This window comes from Sapajus apella, unplaced genomic scaffold (assembly GCF_009761245.1).
Source record: "Sapajus apella isolate SASKATOON/1434 unplaced genomic scaffold, GSC_monkey_1.0 scaffold5, whole genome shotgun sequence".
NCBI lineage: Eukaryota > Metazoa > Chordata > Mammalia > Primates > Cebidae > Sapajus > Sapajus apella.
In genome coordinates this window covers 28,561,171-28,580,002 of record NW_022436945.1, presented here as the reverse complement: position 1 = coordinate 28,580,002, position 18,832 = coordinate 28,561,171, and the positions used below count along the sequence as shown (strand labels likewise).

At 37.6% G+C, this 18,832-nt stretch overlaps 1 protein-coding gene across 7 annotated transcripts in view; it reads right to left on the bottom strand.

The window, feature by feature from the left end:
• The window catches only part of WDR19 (WD repeat domain 19), a 107,127-nt gene that overhangs the window by 35,830 nt on the left and 52,465 nt on the right, over positions 1–18,832 (bottom strand). For all 7 annotated transcript variants that reach the window (XM_032271972.1, XM_032271981.1, XM_032271990.1 and 4 more), the window contains 9 exons: positions 17,189–17,298; positions 11,582–11,639; positions 7,309–7,449; positions 7,145–7,227; positions 6,259–6,342; positions 4,646–4,792; positions 3,902–4,026; positions 1,878–1,990; positions 325–393 (listed from right to left, as the gene is read on the bottom strand). In XM_032271972.1, the coding sequence (XP_032127863.1) occupies positions 325–393; positions 1,878–1,990; positions 3,902–4,026; positions 4,646–4,792; positions 6,259–6,342; positions 7,145–7,227; positions 7,309–7,449; positions 11,582–11,639; positions 17,189–17,298 (930 nt within the window). The remainder of the gene's footprint in view (positions 1–324; positions 394–1,877; positions 1,991–3,901; positions 4,027–4,645; positions 4,793–6,258; positions 6,343–7,144; positions 7,228–7,308; positions 7,450–11,581; positions 11,640–17,188; positions 17,299–18,832) is intronic.

Here is an 18,832-nt window from a genome sequence, read left to right as displayed (position 1 = left end):
GTCCACTTAGGATCTGTGAAGTTTACTGTATGCAAGTTACACCTAAAAGAAAATCCAAAGGTTCTTATCTTTTAGACACTGATATTGTATCCACAAGTAAAATGATATGATGACTGCAATTTGCTTTAAAGTAACCTCAGGAAAGAGGGTGAAGGTATGAATAAAATGAGAGTGTCTATGTATCAACAGCTGTTGAAGTTACATGATGGGTATGGGGGAGTTTGCTATACTGTTTGGTCTACTTCTGCATATATTTGAAATTTTCTCCAAGAAGTATTTTTTTTAAATTGGAATTCTTGAAAGTTTCACTCAAGGTGTACTTACAGTTTCAATTGCCATTTCTATTGCCATATTATCTTCTGAGCTTGGGCATTTCAGGAAGTGTTTAAGTGCCTGAAAACACAATCAGAGCAATTAAAAATTTTCAGAATGTTTTCACGTTAGGCAAAAACAAAGCTTTCACATAGCTTTTACACAAAGTAATTACTATCTTTATCTCAATCAGGGGCTTGGGTAGTGTTGGATGTTAAATTTATCCTTAAAAGCTGGGTATAGTTTAAAACATGGAAGGACCCAGTTAACTCTCAAAAGAATCTAGTCCTGATGAAATGAAAATGCAAAATGTGCCCTTTTCAGCAGGAAGATTTAATTATTTTCATTCATTTATTCTTTCAACACATATTTACTGACAACCTGTTATTATGTATGTGGGACTTGCTAGATCCCGTGGAGAATACCAGGAATGGTATGGCACAGCCCCTCTTTTCTGTGTTACATACAATCTTCCTGGGAAGCTCTGTGTGGTGTGGTGATAATATAAGGGACCAATTATTTTAAGTCATAATTGTTTAATTCCTGAACACCCTAACACCACACTTAGGAAGAAATTTAAGACTATAAAAAGACAAATGGACTGGATTGTCAGTGGTTTTTTTGTAGATGCTCTGAGGAAGAAAAGATGGCTTTGCATGGAGATGATCCTGAAGGTGTCACTTGAAGGACGAATAGGTTTGTGGTAGGTGATGTAGAGAGCAGAGAGGAATCCAGATGGAGAACAAGATGGATGAAGGCCTGGCTCTTAGAGGAGCATGTGACTCTTCCATGGAAACAGCTGGATGCCCAATTAGGGAGTTGTGGCTGGTTGGTCAAACTATAATTCCCTCAGTGCTGGCTAAGGAGTTTGGACTTTATCAAAGAGGCCAGCAACAACAAATCGGTGGTGGTCTGTAGGCTGAATTCACACACAGACATGTCTTTTTTTTGGCCAGTGAGGTGTTATATAAATATCTGAGCACATATTTCAAAACTGGCAGCCCCAACCTTCCGTTTCTCTTGAAAAATCATATGATCTGGCACTATAGGGCCTGGATTCCTAAATGACAACAATTTTATGGAGGTGAGCAACAGCTGGCTTCTTCAGACAAGACATGTGCCATTCAGTAGTCCCTACCCTGTCACATAAACAATGCACAGCTTTACCCCATAGCTTCACTTATTATGTCCCTTCTTGGACACCGTAACCCCTGCCTTAGGCCAAGGGGCTCTGTAACAATGAAAGCAACTCGTATTTGGGGAATAAAGTGAAGGATGACAAACTATAAAGGTGGACAAACTAAAAACAGGACAAATAAGAAACTGCTGCAATAATCAGAAGCAAGGTCATCTGGGCCTGGATTGAGCTGATGGTAGTTAGAATGAAAGTGACAGATGTGACAGGTATTACGAAGGAAGGTTGTGACTGGGTGTGGGAGGGAGAGAACATTTTAAAGTTAGCTCTGGGATTTCAAATTGGAGTGTCTGAGAGTTACTGGCATTTACATGTATTTCCTACAATTATTCCTGCAGAGTCAGTGTATATTTTCTTGGCAAATACTAACTCGTGAATATTGGCCACACAGCAAGAAGAATTTTCCAGCCTGAAAATATTTTTTTTCTCCTTCAAAGTATAAGGCAATGCTTTGATAGTCTTCATTAGTAGTGTCTTCACAACCTACAATAGAAGTTTACTGAGTAAAATATCTGAGCAAAATTTGTTTACCTTTTATTGCTAACCTGAAAATAAAATCTAAAAACAAGTAATCTAAAAATAGGTGATTAAAAACTCTAACAGCAAACATCAATGTGATTATTGTCTATTTTCATCACAAAACATACTTAGCATAATTACTCCAAATATTAACTCTGTTCCATATTATTTTCACTCTAAATAAGGAGAGGAAATTAAAAGGTGTTTGTTAGTAATACAAATGGAATCCATCCCTCTCAGCAATGCCTGGTTTAAACAATAGTCTGCATATTTGTCAGATAAGTAGGAAAGATGATATTCAAGTAGCCAATAGATGCTAGTTAAAGATATGACTGTTTTTCCTTTGCTTTGGGTCTTAAATATATTAAGCACAGAGGAAAAAGGGCCCCCAAAGCTGTTGGAATTCCAATTCACTGTTTACATTTACTCATGGTAGCCGAGGCCCAACAGGGCACTAAAGTATAAAAACCGTCCTGCACCTCCAGCCAGAGGAAGTGGGTTTATAAGAGAAAGGCATACAACAAAGTGGAGAAAAGTATGTGTGTGTTTTAGGGGTGGGAGGAAGCGCACACGCACATGCGCGCACACACCCCTAATATATACACCTTATATAAGACAAACCATATTCTTAGGAACTTAGAAAAACTGCTTTAGTGAAATGGTGGTGGTAATATTAGGACAGAAATGTCATCTCTCAGGTTAAACATTGGCAATTCTAAAGTTGCTTATCTGGACTTCCCTTTTTTTTTTTAAACTCTATTTTCTCTAATTATATTAATGGCTTCCCAAGAAGTCATTTGGGAAGTCAAAGCATCCCAGGATGCTTTTACCTAATTTGTTTCCTTGAAGCCTGAAACAAATATTTTCTCATGAATCCTATTATCAATTCTTATAATCATTTTGTGAATTTTAAAAAACAAAATACCACAAAAGAAAAAATATTTTATGATTCCACTTATATGAGGTACCATGAATAAAATATGAGTAAAATATCTGAGCAAAATTTGTTTACCTTTTATTGCTAACCTGAAAATAAAATCTAAAAACAAGTAATCTACAAGTCAAATTCATAGATACAGAAAGTAAAATAGTGGTTACCAGGGTCAAGGGGAAAGAGGGCAATGGGGAATTATTATTTAATGGGTACAGAGACAGTCTGGGATGATGTAAAAGTTCTAGAGATGAACAGTGGTGATGGCCACATAACAATGTGAATGAATGTACCAAACTGTATACTTTTAAATGGAAATTTTATGTTATATATATATATTTTAGTACAATAAAAAAAACTAAAACTAAATGCAAATAACATTATGGTCCATGAAATGAAAATCTGGAAATTATTTCAGTAGTTTCTAAAAATAATTGCAAACATGAGAAGAAAACCTCTAAGCAGGCATTCTCAAAATATAAAATTCTCCTTTGGACTATCCAAGTCTTCGAAAAACACATCTTGTGTATATCACTCTTCATCAAAGTAATCATTTTCCTTAATTTGTAACTCAATTTTTACATGAAAATATTTACATTTTCAAAAGTAATCCTGCATTTCCTATCAGCTTCATTTTGAAATCTTTGATTTACCACTGGCTGATAAATAGCATGATTTGGGAAATCTAGCTTCTTTTGGAATTCACACAAAAAACTCTTCATTTTTGAAAATAGTCCTTCTTAATAATACCATCTCACCTTGAAGTACCAGGGATCTTGAAATCCAACACATAACATAGATACATGTGTGTCTATGTATAAATGGCAAACATTTACACCAAGTGCATTGTTGTGTGTATGCCAATCTGATAATTAGATCATAAGAGACAAAGTGTTTTCATGATTTTTTTTTTTGAAGAGTATCAGAGAAAAAATGATATTTACCAATAATATCTGCATAGATTTCCATTTTGTTGTGTTGCTGAGCCAGTGTGAAAGCTTCATTGTTACATTTGGACATGACTAGAAACTGGATGGCAGACCCATAGTCACCAAGCTGTAGAAAAAACCTAACGCAAAGTACTTTAATTAGCTAGACTCTTAGATAAAATAAGTTTATGATTTACAAAACAAAATTTTTCAACCAGGAGAAACGATTTAAAAATAAAAATGTATTAGATAAACTGCAGTTCTTTTTTTTTTTTTGAGATGGAGACTTGTTTTGTCACCCAGGCTGGAGTGCAGTGGTGCAAACTCGGCTCACTGCACCCTCCGCCTCCAGGGTTCAAGCGATTTTCCTGCCTCAGTCTCCCGAGTAGCTGAAACTACAGGCACGTGCCACCACGCCTAGTTAATTTTTTGTATTTTCAGTAGAGACGGGGTTTTATCATGTTGGCCAGGCTGGTCTCGAACTCCTCGCCTTGGGCAATCCATCCGCCTCAGCCTCCCAAAGTGCTGGGATTACAGGCATGAGCCACCGCACCTGGCATGCAGTTCTATATTAAATACTTATAATTGAAAGACACACTCTCATCTGCTGACCACAACAGCCTTTGAATTTAAACACCTAGACCTAATAAAAAAAGAAGACTAAATATTCCCTTTGAATTGATGTATTTGACATAGAAGGCAGGAGCTTACTTTTATGGTTAGTTTTTGAAAGTCCAAAAATATTAATATATATGTTACCTGGCTACCATTTTGGCTCCATCTGGAGACTGGGTCTCTCTGACAATATTGACAGCTTTTTCAGGATTATTGAGGTGATCCAGATAGATGCGGATTACACTTTGCCATTGTTTTGCATTCTCATAAGCCACAACAGCTTCTTTGTATCTGTAAAAAATAGATCAGATAAACTTTTTTTAACATTATCAATCTGGGGAGAAAACATCAATAAATGTTTATGACGCTTTTCTATTTTCTTGATGGTGGCTGCTTATTTTTCTTGAATTTCTTTTTCCTTCATCAGAAAAAATACCAGGAACCATCCCACTAAACTGTCCTTTTTAGGAATTTGATAAATGAACAGTAAAATACCAATATCGAATTGTATTTTCCCATCTGAAGCAAGGCTATATGATTTTTTTTACATTTAACTGTTTTTTTTCTTTTAAGTGGGAAGATTATAATAGTAATATAGAAAATGTAGATTTTTTTTCCACAAATTACAGATACAGCTTAATGGTGATATTTAAAACCTTTATATATCCTCAGTCACAAAAGTCAAACCTTTGTGTTGACCTCTAGATGGAGCTCAGGATCCCTCTTCAGTTCCCGACCAGCTCTAGGCTCCTTCCATTTCAACAAGACATTCAGTGTATATCTCTGTTTTCCAAGGTTACTTTTCTCAAAGTAGAGGGTAAGTAGATATTTCCAAGTTACTTTCCAGAGGCTATATAGAAAGTTACACTTCTTTAAAAGAATTTTTTGTGTTTAAACTATTCATAGAGATAGGTTCTATGTTGCCCAGCCTGTCCTCAAACTCCTGGCCTCAAGTGATCCTCCTGCCTTGGCCTCCCAAAGTGCAGGGATTCCAGGTGTGAGCCACCATGCCCAGCCCAAAAGTTACATTGCTATCAGTTGTGTACATATAAGCACATTTTGAGGACAAGGTTATTAGTTTAAAATACATATTTCCAAATATGACAGGTTGCTTTAATTTAATTACTGTTAGTGAGGTAGAACCTTTTTATGTTTACATCAAATATAATTTTATAATTGTATTTCCCCTGTGGCACTTGTGTTCTTGTCTTTAGCCCATTTTCCTATTAGTGTCTTTGAGTTTCTTATATTAAGTTGTGAGAGATCTTTGTATATTTAGGATATTAACTATCCATTGCTATATTTTAGCTGTATTAAAAGTTATAAATTTTTAAATACAGATAAATATAGCAATGGATAGTTAAACAAGCAGCCATATGTGGCTCAAGCAAGAAGCTGTATGTGTGGAATTGATGTTTCTTTTCTTTTCCTCTGCATCCATGATTCCTAAAATAATAATCCCCCTTAATAAAATGACAATCACTTTATTTTCACGCCATATTATATCAAAATTTCCACTGTAAAACCCTCAAGTAAAAAGAGATAATAGTCTATATTTGAGTATATAAAGGAAACACTCAGGTAGATGAAGGATAGGAGGATTTTAATAGTCTGGCACTTCAGGCCAACAAAGGGTAAATAAAGATGTTGTTTGTCTTTCTCTGCTTTGCTTTTCTTACAGGGTTGCAAGTATCAATGGTTAATTTGTAAAGCTTACATTACTTCAAGTTGGTATAAATCTGAGAAAGCGTACAAACCTTCCATCTGCTTCCTTAGCTTTGGCATACTGCAAGTGGATCTTAGGAGAAGAAACGTGAGGCAGAAGATCACCAACTTTTGCCCTGGAGAGGTAGGTGCGGTAGAACAATATGAGCACTATATTCCCTCCAAAAGTAGCTTGCTATAATCAAATGTTAGGTTTTAGGATTCAAAAACAGTTATTACTATCTTTCAAAAATCTTGGCTCCTGGTGAGGTGCAGTGACTTGACTCACGCCTGTAATCCCGGCACTTTGGGAGGCTGAGGTGGGCAGATCACCTGAGGTCAGTGGTTCAAGACCAGACTGGCTAACATGGTAAAACCCTGTCTCTATTTAAAAAAAAATACAAAAATTAGCCAGGCACAGTGGCGGCACGCCCATAATCCCAGCTATTCAGGAGGCTGAGGCAAGAGAATCGCTCAACCCAGCAGGTGGAGGTTGCAGTGAGCTGAGATTGTGCCACTGCACTCCAGCCTGGGCAACAGGGCAAGACTCTGTCTCAAAAAAAAAAAAAAAAAAAAAATTGGCTCCTATAGGTAAAAGCATATTTAACTACTTTTTCTCCTAAGACTCATTCTACTCCCACCCTCAAGGGTAGGAAAATGATTAGTCCCTTAACTCTTTTAGGACAACAGGGTTTTTGTTTTTTCCTACTAATATATCTGATTAGGGATTTCTCCACACCAAACCAAGAGAATGTGCTATTCTTTGGAAAAAGAATCATTAACATGAACTTATGTAAGGAGAGCAAAAGAGATGAAGGGCAGGTCTAGACAGGGGAACAGAATGGACAGGGAGAGCACATGGCAAGGAGGCAAGTGAGAAGACCCAGGGACACATTCATTTCCAATCCTGTTCAGAAACAAACTGCAGGCAACTCTTACCAATTCTTAGAGCGGATGTAAACAGATGCTGCTTTGTCATAGTAGAGACCTTTTTCATATAGTTGGGCTGCTTCTGAAAATTGCTAAAATAATAAAAGATTGTTAAAATACTAAGTTATTATGTATAAAAGAACACATGAATATTGATGCAGAGAAAAGAAGACCTTCATATTCTCCAATATGGCTCCACAGTCTCTTTTTAGGACCCTGCTGGGATGCTTGAGGGCTTGGTTAACCCCTCGACGTATGTCCCCCATTCTTATGGACATCTGGGCTACTCCAGCTAGACAAGCTTCATCATGCTCCTGCAATCACAAGGCAAATACTAACAAATCAGATTCTAACTTAACATGATATGTTTAAGACAGAACAATGAATTTAACTCTAAAATGAGTCCAAAGGCTATGGGGTTTACTTTTATCTTTTCAGAGAAGTCTCATGATTTTAAAATAACACTTGGGTCTTTTTTAAACCATCTATTACAAAATTACATTTTGTTCTGTGAAAGTCTAGATCAACTTTATGCTTAAGACCAAATTTTTACTATCCTTTGTCTTTTTGGTATAAAATTTTATGTAAGAAGTAATATACTGGCTGTATAGCATGAATGCTATGAATAAAACTAAGAAAAAAAACCATTTATCAAATTGAAGATTTCTCTATGAGGCATGATTAAACATAAAAACTTTCTTTAGTAATTGCTAAATTCATTAAAGATACCAAAGACAAGTTCTTTAGCAAAGAACTTGTCAAATAACTAATCTCTACTAGTAAAATGTAATGTTAGATTGTATTTTATCTAAAGCAGCATGTCTAGTAAAACTTTCTGTGATGACAGAAAGGTTCTATATCTACTCTGTTCAATATGGTAGCTACTGGGCATTTGAAATAGGGCTAGTACAACAGAGGAATTGAATTGTAATTTTATTTAATTTTAAATAATTTAAGTAGACATGTGGCTAGAAGTTACTGTACTTGACAGTACAGATAAAGAATGAACTAAAATTAATACAGCCAAAGAAAATGTCAAAAACCCAAGAGATAAATGAGCAAAGGATTTGATCAGACAATTCATTAAAAAAATACAAGTGGAGGCAGGGCACAGTGGCTCACGCCTGTAATCCCAGCACTTTAGGAGGCCGAGGCAGGTGGATCATGAGGTCAGGAGTTCAAGACAGCATGGCCAAGATGGTGAAACCTGTCTCTACTAAAAATACAAAAATTAGTTGGGCGTGGTGGTACGTGCCTATAATCCCAGCTACTCGGGAGGCTGAGGCAGGAGGATCACTTGAACCTGGGAGGCGGAGGTTGCAGTGAGCTGAGATCTCGCCACTGCACTCCAGCGTGGCAACAGATTGAGACTCCGTCTCAAAAGAAAAAATACAAGTGGAAACAAAATACAATTGACCAATAAATAAATAAAAACATGCTCTGCTTCACCAATAATCAAGTATACACAAAATATCTTTTTTTGCTTATAAAATTGGTAGAGATAAAATAAGTGATAACATTCAGTTTTGCTGAGAATGTGGGGGAAGTGGACACTATCATACATGGAGAGTGTGTGTGAATTACTACAATTTCTCTTGAACAGCAGTTGAGCAATGTCAAAAATGAAAAGTACACTTTATGAACTAGATATCCCACTTATAAGAAAATATTCTTCAGAAATACTATCATAGGTAGCTAAAGATACATGTATTAGGTAGAATATTCACTTCAGTGATTTAAAAAATTAATTCAATTTTTTACTTTTTATTTTTAATTTTAAAAAGGTTTTTTTTTTTTTTTTTTTTAAAGAGACTGGGTCTTGCTCTATTGCCTAGGCTGGAGTGCAGTGATGCAATGCTACCACACCCAGCGAATTTTTTATTTAGAAATTTGTAGAGATGAGCCAGGTGCGGTGGCTCAAGCCTATCATTGAAGCACTTTGGGAGGCTGAGGTGGGTGGATCACTTGAGGCCAGGAGTTCAAGACCAGCCTGGCTAACATGGCGAAACCACATCTCTACTAAAAATGCAAAAATTAGCCAAACATGGTAGCATATGCCTGTAATCTCAGCTACTTGGGAGGCTGAGGTACGAGAATCACTTGAACCTGGGAGGTAAAGGTTGCAGTTAGCCAGGATTGCACCACTGCACTCCAGACTGGGTGACACAGTGAGAGACTGTTTCCAAAAGAAAAATAAATAAATTTGTAGAGATGGGGGTCTTGCTTTGTTGTCCAGGCTGGTCTTGAACTTCTGATGTCAAGCATTCTTCCCACCTTGGCGTCCCAAAGTGTTGGTATTACTAGCATGAGCCATTGTGTCTGGCTTGCAGTATTTCTGATGATAGAAAAAAATCCCACAACTATATTTCAAGAGGGTAGTGGATAAAAAAAAAATTACAGTATATCCAAACAATGGAATATTAGAATCTCTTAAAAGATTAAGACAGCCTGGGTATGGTGGCTCACGCCTGTAATCTCAGTGCTTAGGGAGGCTAAGGAGAAAGGATGGCTTGAGGTCAGGAGTTTGAAGCTTCAGTAAACTATGATTATGCCACTACATGCCAGCCTGGGAGACAGAGTGAGACCCTGCCTCTACAAAAATAAAAATAAAAAAATTATATGGGCATGATGGCATGTACCAGTAGTCCCAGCTAATATGGAGGCTGGGGCAGGAGGATCACTTGAGCCAGGAATTTGAGGCTGCAGTGAGCTATGATCCTACCACTGCATTCAGCATGTGCAATAGAATGAGACCCCGTCTCAAAAAAATGATTGAGACAGATTCATAGGTATTGATTTGGAAAGGTCACGAAGAAAGCAAAATGCTGCATTGCACAGAGTGAATTCTCAATGATCTTTGCTGAGTGAATGGAAATGAATGATTTCATTTTTGGTAAAAAGAAAAAAAACCATATTACATGTATGATTAGAAGAGCTTCTGGATGGAAATATATAAAATCATTAACAGTAGTTAACGGATGTGGATGGAGGAGAGAATATTGGACCTTTTTTTTTCTTTTTTGAGATGGAGTCTCCCTCTTGTCACCCAGGCTGCAATGCAATGGTGCAAACTTAGCTCACTTCAATCTCTGCCTCGCGGGTTCAAGTGATTCTCCTGCCTCAACTTCCTGAGTAGCTGAGATTACAGGCGTGTGCCACCACACCCAGCTAATTTTGTATTTTTAGTAGAGATGGGGTAAACCAGGTTGGCCAGGCTGGTCTCTCACTCCTGACCTAAGATGATCCACTGGCCTCAGCCTCCCAAAGTGCTGGGATTACCAGCATGAGCCACTGCGCCTGGCCCTGGACTCACTTATTTTTCCTGTTTTTTTTTGAAACAGAGTCTCACTCTGTCGCCCAGGCTGGAGTGCAATGGCTCAATCTCGGCTCACTGCAACTTTTGCCTCCTGGGTTCAAGTGATTCTCCCTGCTTCAGCCTCCTGAGTAGCTGGGATTATAGGTGTCCACCACCACAGCTGGCTAATTTTTGTATTTTCAGCAGAGATGGGGTTTCACCATGTTAGCCAGGCTGGCCTGGACTCACTTTTCATGTTAACATATTTTGGTGATTTTTTCAAATTAGCTATCATGAGGTTGTATTACTTTTGTAATAAAAACGATACATATAAAACAGAAAGTAAAAAGATTTTCAACCTTTACAAGACATCACCTAACTTCAAAACAGCAATTATTATTATGAATCTTAGCTTTTTTTTTTTGAGATGGCGTCTCACTCTGTCGCCCAGGATGGAGTGTAATGGCTTGAGCTCAGTTCACTGCAACCTCCGCCTCCTGGGTTCAAGCGATTCTCCTGCCTCAGCCTCCTGAGTAGCTGGTTACAGGCAAGTGCCACCATGCCCAGCTAATTTTTGTATTTTTAGTAGAGACAGGGTTTCACCATATTGGTCAGGCTGGTCTCGAACTCCTGACCTCATGATCCACCCTCCTCGGCCTCCCAAACTGCTGGGAGTACAGGTGTGAGCTACTGCTCTTAGCCTAAATCTTAGCTAGAATTCTGGGATGGGAAAATGAAGTAGCACAGTGGGTGATGCTTTCCAGGGTCATCTTAAAAGATATAGCATGAGAAAGAAATGAAAGTACAAACTTTTATGGATTGGGAATTCACTTTCAAAATGAATTAAAAAAAATTTTTTTTTTGAAACTTAAAAAGAGCAAAAGGAAAAACTTTATGAAAATCATAGCTTGTAAGTAAGAAAGGATAAAAATCTTATTCTCAACTTTAATTACACTTATATTAAGAATGTAAAACTTATCAGACTGATAAAAATATTGTCACTGTCAGTTTTTAAAAGCTTAAGGTATTTCAGCCTTTCCTTGGAAGGTTGTTAGTAAACTGAAAAAAAAGGCTCACCTGCTAGATACTAAATACAATACAAATAAGACCATGATTTTTAAAAATGAAACTGAAAATGAACCCAAGGTTACCTTATTATCACCTGTTATTCCTTTCTCATAATGAGCCAAAGCATTTACATAATCACCCCTGAAAGAAAAGAGTAAATTTTAATACATATTTTAGAATTTTATTTACATATACCAGATTTTTTCCTTTCTTTTCTTTTTTTTAAGTCAGACAGGGTCTCACTCTGTTGCCCAGCCTGGAGTGCAGTGGCGCAATCACAGCTCACTGTAGACCTGACCTCACTGGCTCAAGTGATCCTCCAGCCTCAGCCTCCTGAGTAGTTGAGACTACAGGTATGCACCACCATGCCTGCCAAATTTTTAAAAAAATTTTTCACAGAGACAAGGTCTGACTATGTTGCCAAGGCTGGTCTTTAACTCCTGGGCTCAAATGATCTACCACCTTGGCCTCCCAAAGTGCTGGGATTACAGGCTTAACTCACTAGGGAGTAGTAGACCAATTTACAAATACAAGATGTACAAGATAATCTTTGTTACTAAGTTGCTTAAGCTCACAAAAGATGTGGAACACAACAGATGCATTCTTTCAAAGTGCAGTCCTTCATTATCTTGCTATTTTAAAAGTGATTATTAAGCTGGGTTATGCTACACTGTAAGGTACTTACTGTGTGGTATGCTAGGCATTTTGAGGAGCTACATTAATTTGCTTTTTAAATTCCAGGGTACATGTGCAGGATATGCAGGTTTGTTACATAGGTAAACGTGTCCCATGGTGGTTTGCTGCACCTATCAACCCATCACCTAAGTATTAAGCCTAGCATGTGTTAGCTGTTTTTCCTGATAAGGAGCTACATTAATTTTACTGGATACTTTTGGTTATTTCATTTGGGGCACTAAATGACAATCATGTGACCATAAAATGCATTTTTTTCCCAAAGGCCCAATATTTACAAGAATATATATTGAGACAATCTGGAGGGCTGTCAATTTGTTAAGGGTAGAAGTGGAGGGATACATTGGGGATTACAGTACTGAGGGCCCTTGTTCTTACACTGAGAAAGTATTAACATACATGACATAAATAATATTCCCTTCCCGTGACTGATGCTAACATGGATCTGCATATACTGAAGACTCTTAAAATTTTAAATTTTATAAATATATATATTTTTGAGACAGAGTCTCACTCTGTTGCCCAGGCTGGAGTGCAGTGGTGCGATCTCAGCTCACTGCAACCTCTGCTTCCTGGGTTCAAGCAATTGTCCTGCCTCAGCCTCCCAAGTAGCTGGGACTACAGGCACGTGCCACCATGCCCAGCTAATTTTTTGTATTTTTAGTAGAGACAGGGTTCCAACATGTTAGCTAGATGGTCTCGATCTCTTGACCTAGTGATTAGCCTGCCCCAGCCTCCCAAAGTGCTGGGATTACAGGTGTGAGCCACTGCATCCAGCTCAATTTATTTTTATGTTTGGGACAAATGAGTCAGTGATTTGCCTAAGATACTTTTTGGGATCCATCTTCCTCCAAGAAACTATCACCTCCAGAATAAATGAATCAGCTCTGAAATGGCATGATTTCAGATCTATGTTATCACTACTTTATCGGCTTAAGCAAATTATTAAACCTCTCTAAGCCTCATTCACTTTCCTCATCTATTAATGCACAGGGACATTTTTGGAAAAGAAGCTGTTCTGCAATTGAGAACTTTCTTTTGGCCAGCCTAGGACTTCACAGTCAGCACTGTTCCTAAGCGGAAATTTCTAATATGGACCTGATTACATAACTGAGCTGGGATGTCTCCTGAGAATAGGAATCAACTGAGTTGACCGTTCCTCCCACAGGAGCCTGAGGTTTTCCTTGGGCAAGCTAAATGAATTCTTTCGAACTCTCATTTTATTTTTATGTTATTTTAGCTCACTGGATTATTTATTATTTTATTTTGAAGCTCTCATATGGAACTAGCTCATTAGTTTAATCCCAGATTTTAGTAAGTTAAATCCCACTCAGACCTGATAGGCGGGCACTGCTTTGACCTAATCATGGTCTCGGATGCATAATGAAACAGACTGTTGAAACTGAACACAGGCCTAGGGTTTTAAGTGTCAAAGTCAGTAGCTGGTGGCTACTCAGGTACTGATGACAATCCACCATACCTAGGTGAGTTCCCATTATCACAAGGAGATTCCTTCAGACTGTTGGGGCTGGAGCATGTGTACGTTAGGGTCCAAAGATCTGCATACGAGTATCAGTGACAACTTTGAGAATCGGTGGCTTCATGGTCAAGTGGTGAGCAGAAAGGGTGAGAAACAACAACACACAGGCTTTCAACTGACCTCAGTTCATCTGACAATAATGAGACAAGTTTGAGGATTTGTTATAAAACTTCAGTTTTCCTGAAAGAAGTGAAAATCGGAGTGTTCTGGATGGTCCCAGGGCTCACTGGGGTGTCTGTACCCTGACAGGACATGGTGGATCATCTTTTCTTCTTGGCACAGAAGTTTTATATTCTAAGAGTCAGTCATCCTCAGGATGCAGATAGAAGGCCAGGGCACTGGGGCCGTGCCTCTTGTCTTATGTACTAAGAGTCTAACATGCATTTTTTGGTATATGCATTTATAAAAAACAGAAATGTGGCAAACTGAAATCAAGATTAATTAAGAAGAAATAAAATCTTGGCCAGGCGCAGTGGCTCACACCTGTAATTCCAGCACTTTGGGAGGCCGAGGGTGGTGTATCACAGGTGTTCAAGACCAGCCTGGCCAAGATGGTGAAACCCTGTCTCTACTAAAAATACAAAAATTAGCCAGGTGTGGTGGCGGCGGGCACCTATAATTCCAGCTACTCAGGAGGCTGAAGCAGGAGAATCACTTGAACATGGGGCCAGGGCGGAGGTTGCAGTGAGCCCAGATCACACCATTGCGCTCTGGCCTGGGTGACAGAGACTCTGTCTTAAAAGAAAAAAAAAGAAATAAAATCTCTAAAACATTTTTAATCTGTAGAATAGAAAATCTGAAATAAGATCTCATGGTTAGAAATAAAAAGGTACTTCTTTTTTTGAGACAGGGTCTTGCTCCACTGCCTAGGCTGGTATGTAATGGTGTGATCACAGCTCACAGTGGCCTCAACCTTCTGGGCTCAAGTGAGCCTCCCACCTCAGCCTCTCTAATAGCTGGGACTACAGTCACAGTGACCCCAGGCCTGGCAACTTTTGTTTTTTTGGTAGAAACAAGTTCTCACTATGTTGCCTAGGCTGGTCTCAAACTCCTGAGCTCAAGTAGTCTTCCTGCCTTGGCCTCTCAAAGTGCTAGGATTACAGGAATGAGCCACAAGGGCCGGTCCAAAGAGTACTTTCTGACAGAATAACTCCTGCAATATGAATTTGTGTGTCAGTATTCTCAATGACTTCAAAGTCTGTGTGACAGTAAGGTAGAACTAGGTAAAAATGTTTTTAGAAAAAAAATCAAGTGTTACAGCTATATTTTCTTTGTTTAAAGACTAATCTTTTTCCATATTTTAGTATTTTTGAATGTTGGAATATATCATAATAAATGTCAAAAGAAATTGTCTGGTTGTCATTACACATACATGTATGAACTTATATTTGCAACTAAATTATTCATTTATTTTCTCTGCAGATATTTGCATTGGTAGCACCAACCATGCCTGAATGTTAACTTAAAACTGGATCCTAAATGCCTCTAAAATTACACTTTGATGCAACACTGCCATACAAAGATATAGTCTGTCAATTAAGACTATTGACAATTAAGAGAGTCTAGCAATTAAGAACACTAGAAAATTCTAAAGTTCTCAGAATAGATTATGGAATTTCCAAAGGTAAGAGAGATTTGTGACTCCTAGTCATGCATCATAAAGGACTATGACTCAAGCACTCAGTATCCTCCTGGGAAGAGTTTTTGGCTTGAATTGCAACACCAGCTGTCTAATTTTCATACACATGCAACTCAAAAGAGAAAAAACTATAATTAAAAACATCATTTAGTTAAAAAAATTATGTATGTGTGAGGTACAAGTGCAGGTCTTTGCATGCATATATTGGGTAGTGGTAAAGTCTGGGCTTTTAGTGTAGCCATACCTGAATAGTGAACACTGTACACCATGGGTAATTTTTCAACCCTCATCCACCCTCCCACTTTTTGGAGTCTGCTGTCTATTATTCCTCTCTCTATGTCCTTGTGTACGCATGGTTGAGCTCCCACTTATGAGTGAGAACATGCAGTATTTGACTTTCTGAGTTAATTACCTTTGGCCTCCAGTTCCATCCATGTTGCCACAAAAGACACAATTCATACTTTTTTTTAATGGCTGAGTAGTATTCTATGGTGTGTGTGTGTGTGTGTGCCTGTGTGTGTGTGTATATATGTGTGTGTGTCTGTATGCCACATTTTCTTTCTCTAATGCTCCATTGATGGACACTTAGGTTGATTCCTTACCTTCGCTATTATGAATAGTGTTGCAATAAACATGTGAGTACAGGTATCTTTTTGATATAATGATTTCTTTCCCTTTGGGTATACACTCATCAGTGGGATTGCTGGGTCGAATTGTCGTTCTAGTTTTAGTTCTTTGAGAAATCTCCATACTGTTTTCCATAAAGGTTCTACTAATTTACATTCCTATTAATAGTATATAAGCATTCCCTTTTCTTCACATCCTTACCAACATTTATTATTTTTAGACTTTTTACTAATAGCTATTCTGACTGGCATAAGACGATATTTCATTGTGGTTTTAATTTGCATTTCTCTGATGATTAATGATATTCAGCATTTTTTCATATGTTTGTTGGCTGCTTATATGTTTTCTTCTGAAAAATGTCTGTTTATGTCCTTTGCCCACTTTTTAATGGGGTTGTTTGCTTTTTTCTTGTTGAGTTGTTTGAGTTCTCTGCAGATTCTGGATATTTACTCTTTGCTGGATGCACAGTTGGGTAATATTTTTTCCCATTCTGTAGGTTGTCTGTTTGCTCTGTTGATTGTTTCTTTTGCTGTGCAGAAGCTTTTTAGTTTAATTAAGTCCCATTTGCCTACTTTTGTTAGAAAAAACTGTAATTCTAAGCAAATAGAAAATGTAGACCAAACACTGGAGTTTTTCACTATGGTTTGAAATTACAGGGCAAATCTTCAAAGTGTTAAAGGAGGTCAGGACCATGAACATAAGTTAGGAAAAGCAGTGTGATGCTATGCATAGTTGCTGATGGCCACATGTGATTAAAAATAATATGTAGTGGCTCATGCTTATAATCCTAGCACTTTGGGAGGTTGAGATGGGAGGATCACTTGAGCACAACAGTGTGAGGCTGCAGTGAGCTATGATCACACCACAGCACTCTAGCCTTGGTAACAGAGAGAGATCCTGTCTCTATTAATAATAATAATAATAATAATAATAATAATAATAATAAGATTCTAAATGCAGAAACAGCTTAGATCCAGACTTAGATTTTGATGCTGAAAACTTCAAGTGGATAATGCATGGATAAGACGTCATTAGTTAGAAAAAACATTTTTCAGATATACGATTAATATAGTTTTTTCCCTAAAAAGAAATTATTAAACCAATGGAAAGCTTATCATTAATGGAAGTTTCAAACTGAAGATATTTGCAGTTATTAGCTACTGACTGAAATGTATAAAAACAAAGACTTACGCGAATTCAAGCTGAATAGCATATTCTTTTGATATAAAAGGTATCTGGTCTGGGGCCAAACGCTTTGCCAGTTGTAGAGCACTGTCCCAATGCTGTAAATCCCTTCTCATCTGTTAAGAAAAGAAAGGCCTTAATTTCAAATGAGCAAAATTATTTTGCAAAGTTACCACAAAGAGCCAGTTTTAATAAAACTAATTACAAAACCTTTTTGTTTAAATAACAAAGCTTGAACTTTACAATGAGAATATATTACTATATCATGCATTCTCAGTAAGGTTGATAGACTTGTGAGGAAGGCAAAAACTGACTCTTGGAGGAGCCAAAAAATCTTAGCTATTACAATGGTTTGTGGCCCTCCAAAACTCAATCTTACCTGACAAAATCTTAGTCCTTAGTATTTAATTTTTCTCAGCAGGGAGTAATCAAATTAACTTAATCAATTAAATTGAAGTTAATTTTTATCTTTAGAAGGTGGTGATTTTAAAAAGTTAACACACACACATAAAAGAATAAGCAAAACAACAACAACAAAAAACAAAACAACAAAAAATTTCAGAACACTTTGCTACAGGAATTGGTGTGTTTTTCTTAGAAAATCTGAAGCTATATCACAACTTGAGTAATAGCAAACATAACTACAATATAAATGTCTTTCTTCCTAGTTCCTGTGGTCTTTTATCTATGCCTTGTACATAATTCCAAGTATAAACTAATCATTAAAGAATTTTTTTTTGAAGTTCATTCCTCACTTTATTCACATTTCATAAACAATAATAGCTAACATTTTTCAAGTGTTATTATCAGCCAGATACTGTTCTAGGGGATTAGTTTATTTATCTTTCATGACTACCCTTTTGCAATGTATTAACATTTTCTTGTATCCATTTTAGAGATCCAGAAACTGAGGCAGAGAGAGGCTTGTCTGTACATTAGGTTGCACAACCAGTACATGACTGAACTGGGCGGTAGGGCTCTGCCTCCGAACTCTTTAACTGGTTAACTCATCAGCTTTCAAAGTGAGGTTAAAGAATTATCTATCACCCCTCTCCATTACCAATCCATTACCTCAAATCCTTTCCAAGTCTAGCTGCACATGGCAAGTGCCCACAGCTAAATGCAGAGGACTTGAGATGACAACTTTCCCCACAGTCATTGCAGCCGTATTCCTATTTCAGTGAGTACTAATCCAAGTTTTGAAAACTTTTCAGGGTGTCCCAATTATCTTAAATAATACTGTAAAATTACCTAAATTTTTCTTTAAAAAAATTAATTTTAGTTCACTTCAAATTTAAAAATGAAAATTTGCTATAGAATGATTTGTAAAAGGAAGGTTGTAAAATTAATAACAAATGCTTTCAAAACAACCTCTTTTACATAGTTGTAGAAATGCCAGTTTCAGGTTGGGCATGGTGGCTCACACCTGTAATCCCAGCACTTTGGGAGGCTGAGGTGGGTGGATAGCCTGAGGTCAGGAGTTTGAGACCAACTGGCCAACATGGTGAAACCCTGTCTCTACCAAAAATATAAAAATTAGCTGGGCATTGTGGCAGGCACCTGTAATCCCAGCTACTTGGGAGGCTGAGACAGGAGAATCACGTGAACCCGGGAGGTGGAGGTTGCAGTGAGCCGAGATCGCACCATTGC